Source organism: Pongo pygmaeus, chromosome 15 (genome assembly GCF_028885625.2).
Source record: "Pongo pygmaeus isolate AG05252 chromosome 15, NHGRI_mPonPyg2-v2.0_pri, whole genome shotgun sequence".
Taxonomy (NCBI): domain Eukaryota; kingdom Metazoa; phylum Chordata; class Mammalia; order Primates; family Hominidae; genus Pongo; species Pongo pygmaeus.
Window position 1 is genome coordinate 66,206,565 of NC_072388.2, and position 22,436 is coordinate 66,229,000.

General features: G+C 40.4%; 2 protein-coding genes across 2 annotated transcripts in view; one reads left to right on the forward strand and one right to left on the reverse strand.

The window, feature by feature from the left end:
* Positions 1 to 1,198: 1,198 nt before the first annotated feature.
* ATP6V1D (ATPase H+ transporting V1 subunit D) lies at positions 1,199 to 21,693 on the reverse strand. Its single transcript, XM_054448633.2, has 9 exons — positions 21,550 to 21,693; positions 14,888 to 15,005; positions 12,557 to 12,636; positions 10,984 to 11,051; positions 9,364 to 9,408; positions 7,723 to 7,826; positions 5,327 to 5,393; positions 3,972 to 4,050; positions 1,199 to 2,091 (listed from the first exon to the last, which is right to left on the reverse strand). Exons 1-9 carry the CDS (start codon positions 21,588 to 21,590, stop codon positions 1,950 to 1,952), a joined length of 744 nt encoding a protein of 247 aa, XP_054304608.1. The 5' UTR covers positions 21,591 to 21,693; the 3' UTR covers positions 1,199 to 1,949.
* A 70-nt stretch (positions 21,694 to 21,763) lies between these two features.
* Positions 21,764 to 22,436, forward strand: part of EIF2S1 (eukaryotic translation initiation factor 2 subunit alpha) — a 33,788-nt gene continuing 33,115 nt past the window's right edge. Inside the window, exon 1 of the mRNA XM_054448632.2 lies at positions 21,764 to 22,348. The gene's annotated coding sequence lies outside the window, so the exon portion shown is untranslated. The remainder of the gene's footprint in view (positions 22,349 to 22,436) is intronic.

Sequence of the window (22,436 nt, forward strand, 5' to 3'; positions counted from 1 at the left end):
CTTGTCAAAGTCTCAATTTCCTCATCTGCAAAGTGGAGATGGTAGAATTTACAGTTCAGCAGGCTGTTGGGAAGACAAAATGTTAAACAGTTACCTATTTTTAAAGTACTTGTGAACTGAGTTGTTGGTTTTCCAGTCATTACTGAATTTACACTTAACCTAAGATTTTATTCTGTGAGCAGCAACCAGATTTCCTAAATACCAGCTTCTCCAGAACAGTCCCAATGTCTTTAAATACCCAAAGTTTGAAATATAGATGAAACAGAAAGGAAGAAAGTTAGTTAGGGTGTAAAAACTCTGAAGGTAGACTGCTTAGACTTAAATTCTGGATTTGCTACTTTCTAGCTTTTTAACTTAAGACTACTCAAGTTTCCTGTGTCTCCAATTTTTCCTCTGTAAAATAGGGGGTTAAAATAATATGTGCCTCTTACGGTTGTTGTAATGAAGTAATATGAACAAAATACTTAATACCAGTGCCTGGCACATAACTAAGACCTGCTATTTTATAGGAGATGTTAAATGCTTGCAAAATCATTTAGTACTTTAAAACTGCCTAGACTGGCTGGGCACGGTGGCTTATGCCTGTAATCCCAGCACTTTGGGAGGCTGAGGCGGGCAGATTACTTGAGGTCAGGAGTTCAAGACCAGCCTGACCAACATGGTGAAACCCCATCTCCACTAAAAATATAAAAATTAACCGGGTATGGTGGCACACACCTGTAATCCCAGCTACTCGGGAGACTGAAGCAGGAGAATCTCTTGAATTGAGGAGGCGGATGTTGCAGTGAACTGATGTTGCTGCCACTGCACTCTAGCCTGGGCTACAGAATGAGTGAGACTGTTTCAAAAAAAAAAAAAAAAAAAAAAAACTACCTGGACTGTGATGTCACTTGATTAAAATACAATATTAATAAAGACAGTGTCACAATTTCAGAACTAAACATTTCATGGCTAATCATGTCAAAAATGCCTGGAAATGGTTGCAAGAAAGACTGAGTAATCATGGATGGCTTATGCCAAATCAAACAGTACTAAAAACCTCAGACACCTGATGTGGCCACTCAAATGCTTCATCTTCATATATGAAAGCAAGTTTTTATCACTTATAAATAGTAAAAAGTTACCTTATTTCTTACTCTAAAATAGGAACTAGTTATTTTTCTTAATTAGCAAATAAGGAAGTAGTATAATGCCCTCATAACTCATCGGCAATCATTTATTAGTACCCCAAAATGCAACAGTTGTCTCAAAAGTAAGTCTTTTTGTAAAACTCTAATACATGGAGGGGGAAAAATAGCTACCCACTTCCTACATGTCTGCAGAGAAAGCTGTGGCTGACACTACTGATCTGAGCATAAGAACATGACTTAACAGTAAATTAATAAAAATGGAATGACTTATTTTTAAATCATTTTACTCTGTTTATACCACAGTCACATTTAAATTGGCAGAACTGCTCCCATGACAGACAAGACAGGAACCTGTCATGCAAGGAAAAGTGCAGGTTTTCACAAAGTTTGAGAAGTACCACGGTAACAAGAATGGCTGCAGCAATCTCAGACAACAGCGCCAAGGTTTGCAAGTGGGTAGGAATGAAAGCTGGTCCACAGTAATTGGCCTGAGACCACTAATGCTTCCTAAGAGGTATTTCCTAATATGCTTGGTAAGCAGATCACGTGTAACACAGATGTAAATGGAGTAGGATAACGCTTCTGCAAAGTAAATTCTGTAAGTTCCTGGGCAGGTTTTACAGATCTCTTTCATCCATGATAAATGGTTGCTAAATTAAGATTGTGCAAAAGTAATCCCATAAATAGACATCCAGGTAAATTTTACAACCAGTGAAATTCTTAGGCCAAAAAATAAATAGCCACACAAATCAAACCTACACACTGTGAATTAAAATGAAGCCAGTGTTAGGGTTCCTAAAAGAACCAGAACAAGAAAGATTATTCAAATAGAAGATCCTCGTCCTTCTCTTCAGCCAGAAGATTAGCAGGCTCCAGCACCTCTCCAGCTGCTCTCCTTTGTTCCAAGTCCTTCTCAGATTTTTCCTTTAGAATCTTTTTCTTCTCTTGTATTTTCTTTAACCTATAAAATACAGGTGGGGGTTGATTTTTTAAACACTGTTTTAATATTAAGTGGATTTGATTTCTTTTAGTTTTGTAAGAAGGATAATAAACACCTATACCTAGAAAAAAACTTGGTACTTTTATTAATTTCATTTTCAGTAAAAAAGGATTATTTATAATCCTTTTTTAAAAATACATAATTTTAAGCCAAAAATATATGATTTTAAGCTAATAACTGATTTAACCTGAGGCAGAAGCCTTTTTTTTTTTTTTTTTTTTTTTTGAGACGGAGTCTCGCTCTGTCGCCCAGGGTGGAGTGCAGTGGCGCAATCTTGGCTCACTGCAACCTCCACCTCTGGGTTCAAGCAATTCCTTGCCTCAGTCTCCCGAGTAGCTGGGATTACAGGCACATGCCGCCACGCCTGGCTAATTTTTTGTATTTTTAGTAGAGACAGAGGGGTTCACCATCTTGGCCAGGCTGGTCTTGAACTCCTGACCTTGTGATCCACCCGCCTCGGCCTCCCAAAGTGCTGGGATTACAGGCATGAGCCACCGAGCCCGGCCTAGAAGCCTTTATTAGGTTAAATTTTGAAATCCATTCTCTAATGGAACAGATTTTGAGCATTCAGGCATTTTTTTAAAAAATTTTGGCTCAACACAACCCTGAGTATCATGGAAGGACAGAAACTAACCTTTGATAATCAAAATTATAGACCATAATTATATGCTAACTCCAGGTCTAAGACCCCTATGCCTTTCCTAAATACTCCTGCCTTCACCTACCTCCCATTTCTCTGAACTGAGTATACAGATCCCTGTACACCACCAGTTTAGTATTTATCCCTGTTGACTCTAAATGTTCATAACCAATTCATAGACATGCATAATTTCTCTCCAAGTGCTGTGCTAATTCTCTAATGGTGTGATTTATATACTATTTGGTAATGCCTCCAGGTGCTTTATACTTTCTCCTGAACATGAAATACATATTTGTTGAATAACAGCTGAATTCTAGTTTCTTCTCTCAGTTTTTATGTAGGAGACATCCAATCTAAATCATCATTTCATTTTAAAGAATAATCAAGGGCCAGGCACGGTGGCTCATGCCTGTAATCCCAGCACTTTGGGAGGCCAAGGCGGGTGCATTGCTTAAGGCCAGGAATTTTGAGACCAGCCTGGCCAACATGGTGAAACACCATCTCTACTAAAAGTACAAAAAAATTATCCAGGCATGGTGGCACATAAGCCAAGATCGCACCACTGCACTCCTCCAGCCTGGGTGACAGAGCAAGGCTCTGTCTCACAAAAAAAAATAAAAATAAAAATAATAATTCAGTCTTGCCTGGTCCGAAGGTAGTGAGTTCTATTACGCACAATCAGTTACAGATCAAACTCCTTGTTCTACTCTTTCCCCACTTTTCACTACTGCATTTGACTATCTTAAAACATATACTTAAAAAAAAAATCAAATCTAAATAGTTTCTCCGAAAGGCCTAAGTTTTTGGAAATGCCATGTTATAGGTACATGTAAAATTTGACAGATTTATTTCCACAACTTTTGGTAATAATATTTCTTGGTTCTTTTTTTTTTTTTCTTTTTATTATTATTATTATTATTATTATACTTTAGGCTCTATGGTGCATGTGTGCAACGTGCAGGTAAGTTACATATGTATACATGTGCCATGCTGGTGCGCTGCACCCACCAACTCATCATCTAGCATTAGGTATATCTCCCAATGCTATCCCTCCCCCGTCCCCCCTCTTGGTTCTTATTTATCAGAATAAAACACAAGCTGTGCTAATTCTAAAGAACATAAACCAACAAGTCATTCAGCAAATACAGCCTTTGGAATATGGAAAACAAAAAATGATCAGTAACTGCCAATTTCAACAAACCTATAGAACTCTTCTCGCTCTCTCTCATCCAGCTCTGTGATGATATAAGCAAGAGTACGTTCAATCCGGGGAATAATGACTAGAATCAAAAAAAATAATAATATGTTTGAGAACTTCAAACCCCTTTTTTCAAATTATCAGTGCTCATTTGTATAACAGTTATTTTTTCCTAATTGTAAAATTAATGTGCATTTAATGCAGAGAACTTGGAAAATAAAAACACAAAGAAAAAAAGTAAAATGGAGTATAATCCAACCATCCAAAAGAGTAACTACTGTAAACATGTTGGCATATACCCTTCTAGTGTCTTTTCTATGCATAGATAACCTATTGGACCATAACAAATACAACACTGAATGTGCTGAATTCTATGAATATATAACATTGAAGCACAGATGTTATTTTAAATATAGTAGCAATCAACTGTTAAAAAATCGAGCAGAGAGAATGCTCGATTGAGTTTATGTCATTAGGCTCGACTTTACATAGTTTACCTGTTCAGCTTCTAGAATGTGAACTCTGAGGGTAAGAACTATGAATTATCCTTTTTTTTTCTTTGCTTCCACTTTCATGTACAAGGCCTGGCACTAGCAAGCAGTCAAAAAAGTTTTTTAAAAAATGAGATAACTTTCTCACTAACATTAATACAATTAATATATTATATATAGTTAATAGAATATATAGTTAAGTATTTCTAACAATATAGTTAATATATCTTATTACAGTTAATATAATATATAGTTAATATATTTCTCACTAACATTAATATAGAAATTCCCAAGCAAAGGAATTTCTTTACTTCAAATTTTGCTTTCTTACCTAAAATTGAGTGTTTCTTTAATAAAAACTAAGTTTATTGAGCAAAAAGCACCATCAACACTAAGCAGTCATTTTTTAAATAGTGAAATAAAAGAGATGGAAAATAAGTGCATCAAATGGGAAAATTTTTTAGAAATCGAGAATGGCTTATACTGATTTAAAGTTAAATATTTAATGTACTCAAAAAGTTACATCACTCAACCATTAGAAAGAACTAAAGAAAACACTAAGGATCTTGAGAAATATTCCTACCCTTAAATAACTACATGAATGACTGGAAATGAAGAAAACATTCCATAATTTTTAAGTCACCACTTTCCTATGTGTGTAACTCCCCCAGATCATACAAGTACTTCTAGCAGAACACTTCGTAACACTTTTTTGTACTATGGACACACTTCTGTCTTTGCACTGTGGGCAGGGGCAGCATCTTATTCATCTTTCAGTCTTCAGTACAGTCCCTGAATTCTAGCAGTTTCATGACAAGTGGGGGGTATGGACAAGTGACAAAACACCTCATAGTACCTAATACTCACCATGTTCAATGGCATTTACACGCCTGTTGGTTATCTTAATAGCTTCATCCAAAGTAACAAAAGAAGTCTAAAATAAGAACAAATTAATAATTTAAGCACAAAGTCTTCCTAATCATTCCCTGATCACTTGACTGCACTTGTAGAAAACATTTGAGAACCAAGACAACTTCTTTTTAGCATGCTTAAAAAACAAAATTCTTAGGCTGGGCGCATGGCTCATGCCTATAACCCCAACACTTTGGGAGGCTGAGGTGGGAGAATCACTTGAAGCTGGGAGTTCAAGACCAGCCTGGGCAACACAATGAGACCTTGCCTCTACAAGAAATAAATTTTAAAAATTAGCTGGGTGTAGTAGCATGCACCTGTAGTCCCAGCTGCTTGGTAATCTGCGGTGGGAGGATCGTTTGAGGCTGCAGTGAGCTATTACTGTGCCACTGTACTCCAGCTTAGGTGACAGAGTAAGACCCTGTCTCTTCACAACAAAACAAAAACAAAATTCTTGGGAGATTTCCATAGGGCTAACACTATTTCCATGCTATTGATAACCTACAGGTCACATATGGTAGGTTTCCAAATTAACCTGCCTGGGCAGATTGAGGGATCTTATGATTCATGGTTTACATCCTGTCCCTGAGTAAGGAAATCTTAAGTTTCTCAGACTGTTGACATACTGATTAATATGCAACCTACTGACGCTGAAAATGACACTGATTTGTTTCTGAATCATGAAGTTTTACTTCATGATTTACTTGCATGTAGAACATTTTAGCTTGTATTTGTAATCTGTAGCCAATGATTGTGACCTCTGTATTGTACTCGCCAATGAAAAGGACAACTTGGGTATGAGGAGTCCTCCCTTCTCCTAAACTTTCCCATAAAAGCCTTCCAACTTGTAGCAGACTCTAGAACACACCCAACTTTGTTGGTGTCTTCCCAGGTCAATCCTCACATTTGGCTTTCAATAAACCTTTATCAAATCATTTCTGCTTCAACAGGCTTTACTTGAGTTGACACTATTATAATTTGTTTACTATAGTCTCACCTAAATAACAACATAAAAATGACAAGAAAGAATCAAGCATTAACAACCTAGATATATACTAACCGGCCACATAGGGGAAAAAATGGTCTTCCATGCACAAACGATGTTTATTTACATTTACATTTAAATCTAGTATCAACTTGCTGTTCTCACTTAGCAAAGAGTGAAACTGGGCTGGGTGAGGTGGCTCACACTTATAATTCCAGCACTTTGGGAGGCTGAGATGGCAGGATTTCTTGAGGCCAGGAGTTTGAGACCAGCCTGGGCAATGTAGAAAGACCTCATCTTAACTAAAAAATTGAAAAAAATTATCCAGGCGAGGTGGCACAAACTTGTAGTCCCAGCTACTTGGGAGGCTGAGGCAGGAGACTGCTTGAGCCCAGGAGATCCAGGCTGCAGTTAGCCAAGATCGCAACACTGCACTCCAGCCTGGGCAACAGAGCAAGATTCTGTCTCAAAGAAAAAAACAAAAACAAAAACAAAAACAAAAAAACAAGAGTGTACCATAGCACGTACATTTTGTTAATAATAAGAGGCAGGGGCCGGGTGTGGTGGCTCATACCTATAATCCCAGCACTTTGGGAGGATGAGGCGGGCTGATTACTTGAGCCCAGGAGTTCGAGACCAGCCTGGACGACATGGTGAAACCCCCATCTCTACAAAAAATACAAAAATTAGCTAAGTTTGATGGGGCATGCCTATAGTCCCAGCTACTCAGGAGGCTGAGGTGGGCAGATCACTTAAGCCCAGGAGGTTAAGGTTGCAGTGAGCTGGGATTATGCCACTGCACTCCAGCCTGCGTGACAGAGTGAGACCCCATCTCGAAAAATAAATGATGTTTTAAATTAAAAAAAGTAGGGGCCAGGTGCAGTGGCTCATGCCTATAATCCCAGCACTTTGGGAGGCCGAGGCGGGTGGATCACCTGAGGTCAGGAGTTCGAGACCAGCCTGACCAACATGGCAAAACCCCATCTCTACAAAAAATACAAAAGTTAGCCAGGCATGGTGGCACATGCCTGTAATCCCAGCTACTTGAGAGGCTGAGGCAGGAGAATCACTTGAACCCAGGAGGCAGAGGTTGCAGTGAGCTGAGGTCACGCCATTGCACTCCAGCCTGGGCAACAAGAAACTCTGTCTCAAAAAAATAAAAAATAAATACATAAATTTTAAAAAGTAGGGACAATGGTACAAAAGCCATCACTTCAGAAATCAAAATATTATGTTTGTTTTACATAGGATCATGGGAACAGTTAAAAGTACAAAGCACAGTATATACTGACTCAAGACCTGACTCTCCTCCACTTGACTGTTAGAAATCAAACTACAGGAGTTCTCCAGGTCTTTTGCTACTTACCTGCAGAGAAGCTAGTTCCACCAGTAGTTCCACTGCTTTGGCATAATTCCTCTTTAATTTAGCCAACTGTTCCCCACCTCTGGCTAAACCAGTCAGTTCATAACCTGAAAGAACCAGTCAGACAACATTTTTAATTAGAGTAAAATATCTTCCCTATAAAATTCTCCAAAAGGAGATAATTCAGAATAATAACAAATATGGAAAGATGAATTCACTAATCTTCATTGAATGTAAACATGAAGTGCCTATCTCACTCCCCAAACACTATAGGAGCATGCTACTAAATACAGTTTTCCACAAGAATACTATTCTCAATATAACTACAAGAGAAGCTTTTAACCAACCTTCACTTCACTAGCTTGATGCCCCTTATTCCCTTTGAAAATCATACTGCCTGATGCCCAGAGTACAATGACACTCTGTGAACAGGTGACTCTCTAGAATGCTCTACTTCTTCCTATGAAATGTACTTAATATTCTATATGATTTAATTAAATATCACATGAAACAAGGAAATACAAGTGCCAAAAGAAAGAATATTGTTTGTTTGTGTATTTATTGAGATGGGGTCTCACTCTACCACCCAGGCTGGAGTGCAGTGGTGCGATCTCAGCTCACTGTAAGCTCCACTTCTCAGGCTCAAGCAACCCTCCCACCTCGGCCTCCTGAGTAGCTGGGACCACAGGCGCACGCCACCAGGCCCAGCTAATTTTTGTAACTTTTTGGGTAGAGACGGGGTTTCACCATCTTGCCCAGGCTGGTCGTCTCAAACTCCTGGGCTAAGGTGATCCACCTGCCTCAGCCTCCCAAAGTGCTGGGATTGCAGGTGTGAGCCACTGTGCCTGGCCAAGAATACTGTTTCTATGAAAAAAGTTAATACTTTACTTTGGAAAGAAAATATGCTGTCAACTAGGAATGGAATGAATAAGACCGTTATTTAAAAAGTGGAAGTGGGCTATAAAAATCTAGAAAGAATCAGCATTCAGGTTGCATCATAGTGTCTAAGATCTTATTTGACTTTAAAGAGACCCAAACTGGGAATTATAAGCAGTGCATTGTGGGTGTAGGATATGCAGAAAAACAACACAGAAGTCTAATCAGTGAATTCATATTCAAAAGGCCTTATATTTTTTAAATAGCAAATGATTCTACATTGATACATTCTGATAAAATATTGAAATATTTTAAGATATGTATAATGTTTTATGACTTCCTAGCATAAGACCTTTTTCTTTTTTGAGACAAGGTTTTGCTCTGTAGCCCAGGCTGCAGTGCAGTGGCGTGATCAGAACTCGCTGCAACTACCTCCCCAGCTCAAGCAATCCTCCCTCCTTAGCCCTGGAAGTAGCTGAAACTACAGGCACGTGCCACCACACCCAGCTGATTTTTTATATTTTTGTAGAGACGGAGATTTGCCTGCCTCAGCCTTCCAAAGTGCCAGTATTACAGGCATAAGCCATTGTGCCCGGCCTTAAGACCTTTTGATTAACTGATCAACTATTGTCCTGACTATATCAAATAAGAGGATTTCTAACTCAGGAACCTCTCAACATCTAGCACCATTTTCCAGAACTTAGTTCATTTAAAGAGGAAACAGGAAACCCCAGAGACACAAAGTAATACAGAAAGTTTCACACTTACTGTCAGTTCCTTCATGGTAATGTTCAAATACTGGCAAAGTAACACCTGTTGAACACAGAAGCACATATGGATTCACAAACCTTTAAGTCTTTTTTTTTTTTTTTTTTTTTTTTGAGGCGGAGTTTTGCTCTTGTTGCCGAGGCTGGAGTGCAATGGCGTGATCTCACCTCACCGCAACCTCTGCCTCCCAGGTTCAAGCAATTCTCCTGGTCAGCCTCCTGAATAGGTGGGATTACAGGCATGTGCCACCACACCTGGCTAATTTTGTATTTTTGTAGAGACGGAGTTTCTCCATGTTGGTAAGGTTGGTGTCGAACTCCCGACCTCAGGTGATCCACCCGCCTCAACCTCCTAAAGTGCTGGGATTATAGGTAGGAGCCACCGCGCCTGGCCTAAGTTCTGTTTCTTAATCACTGTTTTCTGTGTTTCTTTTTCATCAAACTCAAAAATCAAGAGCTTAAGTCTGGAATTGTAATTGGTTTCAATTAATGAATTTAGGAACTTGCCTTCTTTTTTTTTTTGAGACAGAGTCTCACTCTGTCGCCCAGGCTGCAGTGCAGTGGTGTGGTCTTCAGCTCACTGCAACCACCGCCTCCTGGGGTCAAGTGATTCTCCCACCTCAGCCTCCTGAGTAGCTGGGACAACAGGCACACACCATGCCCAGCTAATTTTTTTTTTTTTTTTTTTTTTTAAGACGAGTTTTGCTCTTGTTGCCTGGGCTGGAGTGCAATGGCGCAATCTCGGCTCACCACAACCTCTGCCTCCTGGGTCCAAGTGAGTCTCCTGCCTCAGCCTCTCGAGTAGCTGGGATTACAGGCATGCGCTACCACATCTGGCTTATCTTGTATTTTTAGTAGAGACAGGATTTCTCCATTATTAGAGTGGTCTCAAACTCCCGACCTCAGGTTCCACCCACCTCGGCTTCCCAAAGTGCTGGGATTACAGGTGTCAGCCATCACACCCAGCCTAATTTTTGTATTCTTTGGTAAAGATGGGGTTTCACCATGTTGGCCAGGCTGGTCTCAAACTCCTGACCTCAGGTGATCCACCCGTCTCAGCCTCCCAAAGTGCTGGGATTACAGGTGTGAGCCACCACATCCAGCGGAACCTGCCTTCTTTATTTTTTTATTTTTAGATGGAGTCTCGCTCTGTCACCCAGACTGGAGTGCAGTGGTGCGATCTCGACTCACCGCAACCTCCGCTTCCCGGGTTCAAGCGATTCTCCTGCCTCAGCGTCCCAAGTAGCTGGGGCTACAGGCGCGTGCCACCAAACCCAGCTAATTTTTGTATCATTAGTAGAGATGGGGTTTCACCATGTTGGCCAGGCTGGTCTCAAACTCCTGACCTTGTGATCCGCCCACCTCTGCCTCCCAAAGTGCTGGGATTACAGGCGTGAGCCACCGTGCCCAGCCGGAACCTGCCTTCTTAAGTGTTCACTTCTATACAAAAGTCAAATTATCCTAAGTAATTAGAAACCTGGTTGTTAATGATTTTAACATGTAAAGCCAATCAACTTGGAAGGAAGAAACTAGGACATTAAGATCTTGCTGTATAAACAGGTTCATTTTAAAATGTCACCTCTTTTCTCCCCAAAGGGTTTCTAAAAGGTTGAAACATTACCTGCTACATTATCTTTCTTTGCTCGAATCTTCACTTGCGCTTTATTTACATTTTGGATAACTGTAGTGCTGCAGAAAAAGAGAAAGCCTTTATTTAGCAGACTCTTCAGAAATAAACCTACAGGGACCCACTGGATAGTTTTAACATTAAATGAGACCAAGAGTGAGATGTCACAATTAAGTATGTTTTGATAACTGTCCTTTTTCCAAAAAGGGAGAAAAGTCATTACTGCTAGAGGAGGGCCTCTGAAAGCAGAGAATGAACAATATTCAAAACATTAGCAGTAAGAAAACAACAAAGAATGATTTTAAAGTTTGTGGATTGCTTATGTTTTCAGTCAGAGGTGTGCTACATGGATATAACTTTAAGGGTTCTTCTGCTAGTGTATGATGGAGAAAACCCCTTCTTTCTAGGTTTGCTGTTGAATTGGTTAAGCTGGTGTTCAGTTCCTTTACCCTGGAAACTATCTTCCATCTGGCTTTGTGTGACTTCTCAAATGTTACCAGAAAGTGCCTTCCTGGCAGGGTGCGATACCTCACGCCTGTAATCCCAGCACTTTGGGAGGCCAAGGCAGGAGGACGGTTTGAGGCCAGGAGTTCAAAATCAGCCTGGGCAATGTGGCAAAACCCAAAAATATAAAAATTAGCCAGTCTCATAACCCAATCTCAAAACAAAACAAAAATAAATATTATAGAAAGTATCTTCCCCATAACCACCCTAAAACACTTACATACCACTTATACACTATTGATCTCCACCCTCTGCTAGAAAATTCAATGCAAGCTGTGATCTTACCAGCACTGGCAAAAATGAAAGCCTACCACTTCAAAGGGCCTTATTAAGGCCCAAGAGCAGTGAAAGCCCCTAGATAATAGGCGTCATGTCATTAGGAAAAGACTAAAATCAGAAACCTTGAAAACAACTTCTGCCTCTGCCCCTAAATAGCCAAGTGACATCAGGAAGGCATTTAATTAAAACTGAGAATAACAGTGCTTGCCTTACCTATCTCATAGTGTTATTTGGAGAATCACATAACATATGTAAATTGACATAACACATTTGCAAGCCATTTTGTATGCTCTGTAAAGGATTTACTGATGTCACCAAAGCCATGAAGTTCATGCCTTTTAAATAATCCAATTCTCAAAAATTTATCCTAAGGGAATAATTCAGTAGAAACAAGAATACGTATGTGTAAAAATGTTCACTGCACTTTCCCTAATATTCCAAAAAACTGAGAATTAACCCAAATACCCAGCATTAGGAGAAAAAAAAAAATACATCTTGAGAAAGATCATACAGCCATGATGAAAATAAGGAAAAATGTTTATGATACAACGTTAAATGAAAATGGACTCTAAAATATTAAGTATCCTGCGCCTGCAACTATGTAAGAATGAATGTGGAGGATGACAGTGGAGTTAAGGTGATGGAGTTAAAAGAATTCTTCCTTATTATTACTATATCATTTGTCCTTAATGCTTATTTCCAAATTAAAAAATGCTTTTTAAATGAAATTATGAGCCTGAAATCACTTTGTTTTGTTTCAAAACACCCCGTTTAGTCCCCTTACCTGAAGTCACCTGCTGTGAACTTGGCTTCAGCTAGTGAAAAGGCAGCTTCTCTCATCACTTCGCCCATCAACATTTTAGTCTGGAAAAGCATAAACCAACAGCAGATTCAACCAAGCCTTTTACAAGGAAAAATCCCATCATAATTATCTTCCTTTAATAACCATCAGTATTTTATGCTGGCTGTGCATGTAAATATTGGTTTGATAATGATAAATAGAAATTTCCAATTTTTAACAGTTTTGGTTATGATCACCAACAATATTACAAACTATGAGTTTTATAATTAAAACAGAATAAATGCATTGAGAAACAGAAAACTGAATCTTTACTGAAGGACCTATATTATTCCTGAATGGGTACATGCTGATTTACTCAAACTAATCTCTTAAATTCACTGCAGTTGCAGTCAAAACCCTAATGGTGTATTAATTTTAAAGTACATCTGGAATATTTAATATTTGAGAATATTCAATAATGTTTCAGAAAGAGAAGAAAAACTGGGTCAGCTGGGTAGGGAGTTGCCTTCCCAAGTATTAAAAAGGTACAGCTACAATAAGGAAATATTAATATATCTGGTTTGGGACAGTTAAGTCAATGAAATAGACTGGAGGATTCAGAAACAAGCCCAGGTCTATATGGAAATTTAGTAAAGAGACCACTCAACTGTCTATACAGTACAAAATGATAAAGCTACCTACCTCACATCGTACTGCCCCCAAAATTCAGACATAATTAAGATAAAGGTTTAATGAAAAAAAAAAACTGTAAAGTAACAAAAGAAAATGTGGCATAATATTTTCCTAACCATTCTAGGTCTTTTCTAAGCCTTATATGTAACTCAGAAGCTATATAAAGAAAAAGATCAACAGATTTGACCAAAGGAAAAACATTTTTAACTTATTTTTATTTTTCTTTTTATTTTTTGAGACAAGGTCTTACTTTGTTGCCTGGGCTAGAGTACAGTGGTGTAATCATAGCTCACTGCAGCTTCAAACTCATAGGCTCAGGCAATCCTCCTGCCTCAGGCTCCCAAGTAGCTGGGACTATAGGTGCATGCCACCACACTCTGCTAATTTTCTTATTATTAGTATTAGTTTTTTTTGTAGAGACAAGGTCTCACTGTGTTGCCCAGGCTGGTCTCAAATTCCTGGGCTCAAACCATCCTCCCACCTCGGCCTCCCAAAGTGTTGGGATTACAGGCATGAGTCACCACACCTAGTATTAACTTTTTTTTTTTAAGTTAAAAGATAAGAAAAGGCGTGGAGAAAATATTTTTAACATTTTACACATTAGGCAGAATACACACAGAGCCTCTACCAAAAAAAAAAAAAAAAAAGAAGAAGAAGACATTTACCAAGAAAATCAAATTGCCAATGAGCATGAAAAGCTCCTCAACTTCACAAATAATCAAAAGTAGTACAGGGCCAGGCACAGTGGCTAACGCCTGTAATCCCAGTGCTTTAGAAGGCTGAGGTGGAATGATCACTTGAGCCCAGGTGTTTGAGACCACCCTGGGTAATAAAGCAAGACCCCATCTCCACAAAAAATAAAAAAAAAAAATAAAAACAGCACTCATAGAAAATGCTTTTGTTAAGTACATATGGGTTTAAAAATAAAAAACAAAAACTGTAAACTCAGCACTTTGGGAGGCCAAGATGGAAAGACTGTTTGAGCCCGGGAGTCAAAAAGACTAGCCTGGGCAACATAGTGAGACCTCGTCTCTACTAAAAATTAAAAAAATGAGCTGAGAATGGTAGCATGCACCTGTAGTCCCACCTATGCGAGAGGCTGAGGTGGGAGGATCACCGGAGCCCAGTTTGAGGCTGTAGAGTAAGACCTTGTCTCAAAAAAAAAAAAAAAGAAAAAGACTAGAAATAAAATGTCATACCATGCAGTAGTACATGCTACAATAAAATTAAAATAAGGAATTGTGAGAGAAGCAAACATGATGTTCACTTTAGATTGGGTGATCAGGAACAGCCTCTCTTAAGAGACTAGAACAGCCAAAGGAGCCAGTTATAAGTTCCGGGGAAAGAGTGTTTCAGGCAGGAAAAAGAGCTAATGAAAAGTACCTGGAGGACCTTAGGAAAAATACTCTAAATAAGGTAAGAGAGGCAGGCGGAGGGCCAATCAGATCAAGTGGAGCTTTGCAGGCAAGATTAAAGAGTTTGGATTTTATTAAATGAACTATTTGATATTTGACACTTGTTAAACTTATAATGGTATTTTTACTTCTGAAAGAAAAAAATTAATTAAAATAACAACAAAAAAAAATGCCAAGGGCCATGCTGGATTTTCCTAAATACTATTCTAAGAAAAGTTCATTCTACCTCTATTATCTTCTTTAGGATCTGTCGAAATCGAAGAGTTAAGGCATCAGACTTTTTCTTCAGGAGGTTTCGACCTGTCTGTGCTCCCTTTAAACGAGCCTTCATGATGGTCTGTGCCCTATATAAACATAAACAAAGACATCTATTCTCATTGTTTAAAAGACAAAACCCCCCCCTGCCACCAGCGTTAAAATTATCCTTTATCCTTTGATGTGATGAAAGTGAGACTATATAGAGAATTTGTAGCTGACAGGTTTAACTGATGCTATGGTTTGAATATGTCCCCAATCTTCATGTGTTGGAAACAATCTCCAATGCAACAATGTTGGGAGGTGGGACCATCAAGAGATGACTGGGTCATCTGGGATCTGCCCTCCATGAATGGATTAACGTCATTATGGTAAGACTGGGTTCCTTATTGCAGGAGTGGGTTGGTTTTAAATGTGAGTTCATCTGGGCACACCTATAATCCCAGCTACAGGTGTAAGGCAAGAGGATCCCTTGAGCCTGGGAGTTCAAGTCTAGCATGGGTAAGACAGTAGCAGGACTCCTTTTTTTTTTTTTTTTTTTTTTTTTTTGAGATGGAGTCTCACTGTGAGGCCCAGGCTGGGGTGCAATGGCGCGATCTCGACTCATTGCAACCTCCACCTCCCAGGTTCAAGCGATTCTCCCACCCCAGCCTCCCAAGTAGCTAGAACTACGGGCGTGTGCCACCAAGCCCAGCTATTTTTTTTGTATTTTTAGTAGAGACAGGGTTTCACCATATTGACCAGGCTGATCTCAAACTCCTGACTTTAAGTGATCTGCCCACCTCAGCCTCCCAAAGTACTGGGATTACAGGGATGAGCCACCACGCCCAGCCCGACTCCTTATTTTTTGAGATGGGTCTTGTTCTGTCACCCAGGCTGGATTGCAGTGGTATGATCATAGCTTGCTGCAGCCTCTAACTCCTGGTCTCGTGAAATCCTCCAGCCTTAGCTTCCCAAAGTGCTGGGATTATGGGCATGAACCACTGCACCTGACCCTGTCCCTTTAGAAAAAAAAAAAGGCATGTTTGACCCTTTCTTGCTCTCTCTCTCTCACCCTCACCTTCTGCCATGGGATGACACAGCAAGAAGGCCCTCACCCTTCTCAGCCTCCAGAACCATGAACCAAATAAATTTTTTTCTTTATAAATTACCCAGTCTCAAGTATTGTTATAGCAGCAGAAAATGGACTAAGACAACTGGTTTTTCAATAATGTAGATTTCTACCATCAGTGTTCCATAAATGAAAAGTTTATTAATTTACAACAGAAACAATTTTATAATCAATATCTGGAATATTTATTAAATCATAATAAATGTTTTCAGGAGCCTTATTTTATGATGCCAACATAGTTTAAATACTTATTTGATTTTTAAGTTAAAATAATATCTTTGTTTTAGTTTCCACTGGAGGTATATTAAGGATTTAAAAATCTATCCACTAATATATATTAAAATTTTAAATGCAATTATTTTCAAGACCAACAATTCCACTTTGAGGAATTTATACTACAAATTTATTCCCACATGTGTACAAAAACACGTGCAAGGTTTAAAAGATGGGTACTCCAGCCTTATGGTAATAGCAAAAGGGAGAAACAAGCTAAATGCTAAATACATCAGAGTTCACCTATGATGGAATGATATAGTCATTAAAAAAGACGAAGGTATACAGGCATGTGCTGTCTATGTAACAGTCTTACTTATGCAAAGTAAGGAAAAAATGTGCTTATATAGATGCAGAGAATAGTTCTAGTAAGGATTCACAAAAACTGGCAAGTGTTCCCTTTGATAAATGGGACTGGATGAAAAATATGGATTTACTTTTTACTACTATATTATTTTGTACCTTTTGCATTTTATTTTATTTTATTTTTTGAGGTGGAGTTTCACTCTTGTTGCCCAGGCTAGAGAGCAACGGCGCGATCTCGGCTCACTGCAACCTCTGCCTCCCAGGTTCAAGCGATTCTCCTGCCTCAGCATCCCGAGTAGTTGGGGGATTACAGGCATGCGTCACCATGCCTGGCTAATTTTTTATTTTTAGTAGAGACAGGGTTTCTCCAAGTTGGTCAGGCTGGTCTCAAACTCCTGACCTCAGGTGATCCGCCCACCTCGGCCTCACAAAGTGCTAGGATTACAGGCGTGAGCCACCGCACCTGGCCTGCATTTTTTATACCACAATAATTTACCACATTTTCTATTAAAAGTGTGGTATTAACATGTTTTGATATCATCAATCAAGATCCTAACACCAATCATTTTATTAATTTGTAAAAGACTAGGTAACAAATGACATACATAAGATTCCTGAGAAGTGACAAGCTAAATTTACACTGAAGTCTCCTCACTTCCTTGTTTCAATTTTTTTCCCCATCAGAAGCCCCAATACCAAAGTCAAGCAGAAACTGACATTTCTGTTCTTGCTGCCATATGCCAGATAAAATTTAATAATGAAAAAAAGTGGAGCCCAGTTTGAGGCTGTAGAGTAAGACCCTGTCTCAAAAAAAAAAAAAAAAAAAAAAAAAGAGAAAGAAAATGTCATACCATGCAGTAGTACATGCTACAATAAAATTAAAATAAGGAATTGTGAGAGAAGCAAACATGGTGTTCACTTTAGATTGGGTGATCAGGAACAGCCTCTCTTAAGAGACTAGAACAGCCAAAGGAGCCAGTTATAAGTTCCGGGGAAAGAGTGTTTCAGGCAGGAAAAAGAGCTAATGAAAAGTACCTGGAGGACCTTAGGAAGAACGCTCTAAATAAGGTAAAGGGTACAGTGCCTTATGCCTGTAATCAGCACTTTGGGAGGCTGAGGTGGGTAGATTGCTTGAGTTCAAGACCAGCCTGGGCAACATGGTGAAACCCTGTCTCTACAAAAAAAAATACCAAAATTACCTGAGCATGGTAGGGCACACCTGTAGTCCCATATACAAAGAAGGCTGAGGTGAGAGGACTAATTGAGCCCAGGAGGTTGAGGCTGCAGTGAGCTGTGATCATGCCACTGCACTGCAGCCTGGACAACAGAGCAAGACTTGGTCTCAAAAAAACAAGTGTTTGGGTAATAAAATTCAACAATAAGGTTGTATAACCTAAACACAGTGATTTAAGAGGATATAATTTCATATGACTGGTGTTTTAAAATCGCATGTACTAATAAACCTTTTTTGGCCAGGTGCCGTGGCTCACACCTGTAATACCAACACTTTGGGAGGCCAAGGCAGGTGGATAACTTGAGGTCAGGAGTTCGAGACCACCCTGGCCAACATAGTGAAACCCCATCTCTACCAAAAAATACAAAAATTAGCTGGGTATGGTGCTGCATCCCTGTGGTCCCGGCTACTCGGGAGTCTGAGGCACAAAAATCACTTGAACCCAGCAGGCAGAGGTTGCAGTGAGCCAAAATCGGGTCACTGCACTCCAGCCTGGGCAACAGAGTGAAATCCTGTCTCAAAAAAACAAAAACAAACAAACACCATTTAGCCAAATTCTTAAATTATACTGGAATCTTTTACCATAGGGCTAAGATCACTAAGACAATTCTATAGCTGAAAGGGACTTTAGACATTAACTTAAAGATTAGAAAAATGAGGCTTAGAAAAATAAAACAACTTTCTCAAAGTTACTCAATGAAGAAAAGGCAGGGCAGGAACTTGAACCAGACTTTTGAGTCCACTGACTTTCCCAATGCTCAAACTAAGGCTCCAACCTACGTTCACTGTACCCCAACCATGTGCCTCCCCTTAAAGACAACAATTATCACTGGCTGACTCTGCACCGACTGGTCTCACAAGAGGTCTTATCAAGTGAAGGTCGTTTAGTTTCCAGCCTGAGAAGGAGCTATCCAGCTCAATGTGTGCATTTAACATAATGTATTGTTGACAGTAAATACTAGAACTTGGACTCAAAGAGCTGGATCAAATTTAAGTCAAATTGTAGTACTGCATATTCCAGCCAGTTTACAGTAAAAGGTAAACTGGCTGATAAAACTGAATTTACCATGTTAATTTTATTTTCCTCCTAGGGAATGGCATCTTTGTGAAATGGGCAATTTTAATTCCTGAAACTCTAAGAGCAGCTTACACACTTACAGCTAATATGTAGCAGAACCTGGATTTAACGGACTTCTGTTGACTCCAAATTTTTCATGAGTCTTTTACTTCCACTCTAAAATTGTTTTGCTTTCTCTGGTACGAAAGTGGGTGAAAGTAACATCACAGAATAATATTGCTGAATGGAACTGTCTGTGAAACAAGCTGCCAGTATATTTTCTAGCCTATGGCTTTTAAAACTTGCTCCTTTACATGTTTCAGAGCTGCTCAGTGCTACTCAAAAAGTTTGACCTTTAGCTAGGATGATGACTTTTCTTCCAGCTGAATCAAAGACATCTGACTACATGACAAAAAGCCTGCTGCCAGCCATGGGGAAAATATTTAGAGAAGAGATTATTTCCTGCACCTGATTTTCCTCTCAATCAGCAAGCTGAGAGCTTTCAAACAGTAGTTTTCACCTTCATGAGCCTATCATTTTCTTACCTAAGCCCAAAGATGTCTATTTTTGCCTCTTAGTCTCAAAGTAAAAGTTCCAAAGTAAAAACAAAAAAGTTATTCTGACTACTGTCAAAGATAAACCCAGCTAGACATTCGTCAAAGTAGTGAAAACAGATTTTATTCAGTAAACCACTGATAGTAGGGGAAAGGGCTGAGCTCAATTCTCATTTGTGCAGAGGTGACTGGCCATTTTAAAAAGAGAGTAAGGGAGTGGCAGGCAGCCAGCCACAAGAAGAGTCAGAGAAGAGAAACCTTAAAGTGTTGGTCAGTGTAAACGCAATACTACCTGGCAATTAATTCTATCCTCCCACACAGACTGGGAGACAAAGGCCCTATCCCTCCTGATGATTACGTTTCAAAGAAATGGCTCTCAAAGATACTTGAAGGGACACTTCAGAGTTGGAAGAGATACATATTCACAATATGTTTCGTAAATGCTCTAAAAAAGGAACGAGAGGGGTCTACCAATTAGGTGTTGACTAGAACAAACAGTAAATTCTCCTAGCTTTGACCTTTTTCAGGCAGGCATTTTAATGGCGGGGTGGGGGGGCTGGAGTCACCCTAGGGGTAGGCCTTACACTGCTAGAAGATAAACTAGTGTCGATGTCTTTCAATGCAGAAGTTTTGACTGAGTCATCACGTCCTAGGAGTTCTGCAGTTGTCACTACCCCGGGATAGTCCTCATCTTTATTTCCTCACAACTAGCTTGCTGCCTACTTAGTGCAAACAGCTATTAGAAAGTCAATAGGTGAAGGTAAAAAATTTAAAAACTTCATTAAGAGCTATTTAGTCACCAGGCAGAAACAAATCTGGGCTTCAGGTTTGAATATAACTTTTATTTTAAGCATCCTCAGATTCTCTCAAAGGACAGAATGAGGAAAAACAACAAAACACCCCCACAGAGATAGAACCACAATAAAAGGGTCTAAATGTCACGATCAAAACTGATTTTCTGCTTCCTCACTGAAAAGAAAAAGGGAAAGCCAGGCGCGGTGGCTCCCATCTATAATCCCAGCCGCTAGGGAGACTGAGGCGGGAGGATCACTTGAGCCCAGGAGTTTGAGGCTGCTGTGAGCTATGATCACACCACTGCACCCCAACCTGGGAGACCCTGTCTCTTATTAAAACAAGCAAACAACAAACTGAATAAAAATAAACAGGATGAGGAGGAGAAAGGGAGCAAGTTGTTAGGCACATTTGAGAAAACGTCAAAATTTTCCTTACAAACTAGCCAAACACCTACAGTGATATGCCATTTTCCTGACAAAGAAAGAATTCAGGCCCCAAAAGAAAGGCAGCCCACAACTGAGCGTATTCCCAAGCATGAGTTCTTTAAAGAAATATTTTTTTGTGGACCTTCTATGGATTGTTAAGACACTCTTTCATCCTGGAGAGAGCCCACAGTCTAGTGGGAGAGAAAGACATAAACAAATATATACTTTACAGAGTGATGACCGGTATTAACACAGGTCTAAACAAGGTGCATTGGTGAGAGAGCAAAAGCAGTGCCTCAGAAACACAGGGATATCCTCTCACAGCAGGTGACATTTGGCGGGATCTTGGAAAATGAGTAAGGGGATCCAAGATCGAATCCCAGGGCTATGCTAGGGCGATTCGATTCCACCCCCACTTTGGCTTAGGGACCTCTTCTATATCCTCAGTAAACTTCCCTTCGCAGAGCATTTATTAAAACCTCCTTGGCCTTTCCAGACGAATGTCTGGCTACGTAAACTGTGAGCTCTGTGAGGGCAGAGGCGGCGACGGTTCAGTTATATAAATCCAGTGCCTGGCTCAATAAGGGTATGTGGAATAGATGAATCCATTAATGAATAAAGACAGCAGACCTCCACAAAAGCCCGCCGGCCGGACGCCTTTTCCTACCGGCTGGGATCGCTCCGTCCAGCCTGATTCACTCAGGAAGAATGCGCGAAGAGGCCGTCAGGAAGCCTCGCCCTAGACTCAAGAAAAGAGCCTGGGAAAAGCTCAGGATCCGCCCAGGAAACACGGACCCTCACTGTGGCCCAGGGTCTGAAGGGACCGCGCTCCGGATTCCTAAACCTGTGAAAGCGGCTTATCCCATTCCTTTACTTACATTCGCGAGGGAAAGATTTCGATTCGGTCTTTGCCCGACATTCTGACGATAACTTTTCGGCTCGGGTCCCCGGCCGGGCAACCGAGGCTACAACAGCTCCAGAACTGGCCTCCACAGTCTCTTCCTCTACGGGAGTCAGCTGGTTGTGTCACTTGACCCCTCTCGTTGCTAAGAGGCAGCAGGGACACCCATTTTCACTTCCGCTTCCGGTTGTCACAGGCGAAGAAGGGGGAGGACAGAACAGAGGCGTTGCCCGGATGTCGGGGCACGCGCACCGCGGAACCACCCCTCAATTCCGGTTCGCCTCCCAACCCCTCCCCATCCAGCTTCCCTGCGGCTGCGCAATACGCGGCACGCGCCAGGCCAAAGACTAGGAGCGAAGCGTGCACTCCTTGTCTTTCTCCACCTTTTGTCTTTGGTCACAGCGCCATCTCATGGTTAGCTGAAACTTTGAAAGAGGATTCATTCTTCAGAGGCAAGGAATCAGAGTCCTATGTCTTTCTCGCGCCTTGAAGGTTACTTAGCTAAAGCTAAGATAGCGAGAAACAGTACTTTTCAGGTCCTTCCATGATCTACATTCGTCCTTGTTCTCGGAGGACCCAGACTCTATGGTTAATGATGAAGAGGGGCCTCTATTCGTTCAGCGCTTGCGCATGCGAGGAGGTTCCGCATGCGCGGTGGAGTGAGCGAAGCGCACGCTGAGGAGGATCGGCGGCCGGTGAGGGAGAAGCAAGTCTGGTCTCTGTGATTGAAGAAGGCGGCTCTGGGCTCCATTGCGGGAATCACACACATACCTCAGGTGACTAATCCCAAGCTCGGTTTCTCCAGGAACTCACTTTGGTTTGTGTCCAGTGACATGGGTGTTCGAGAGCGGGTAGGCCCCGGGC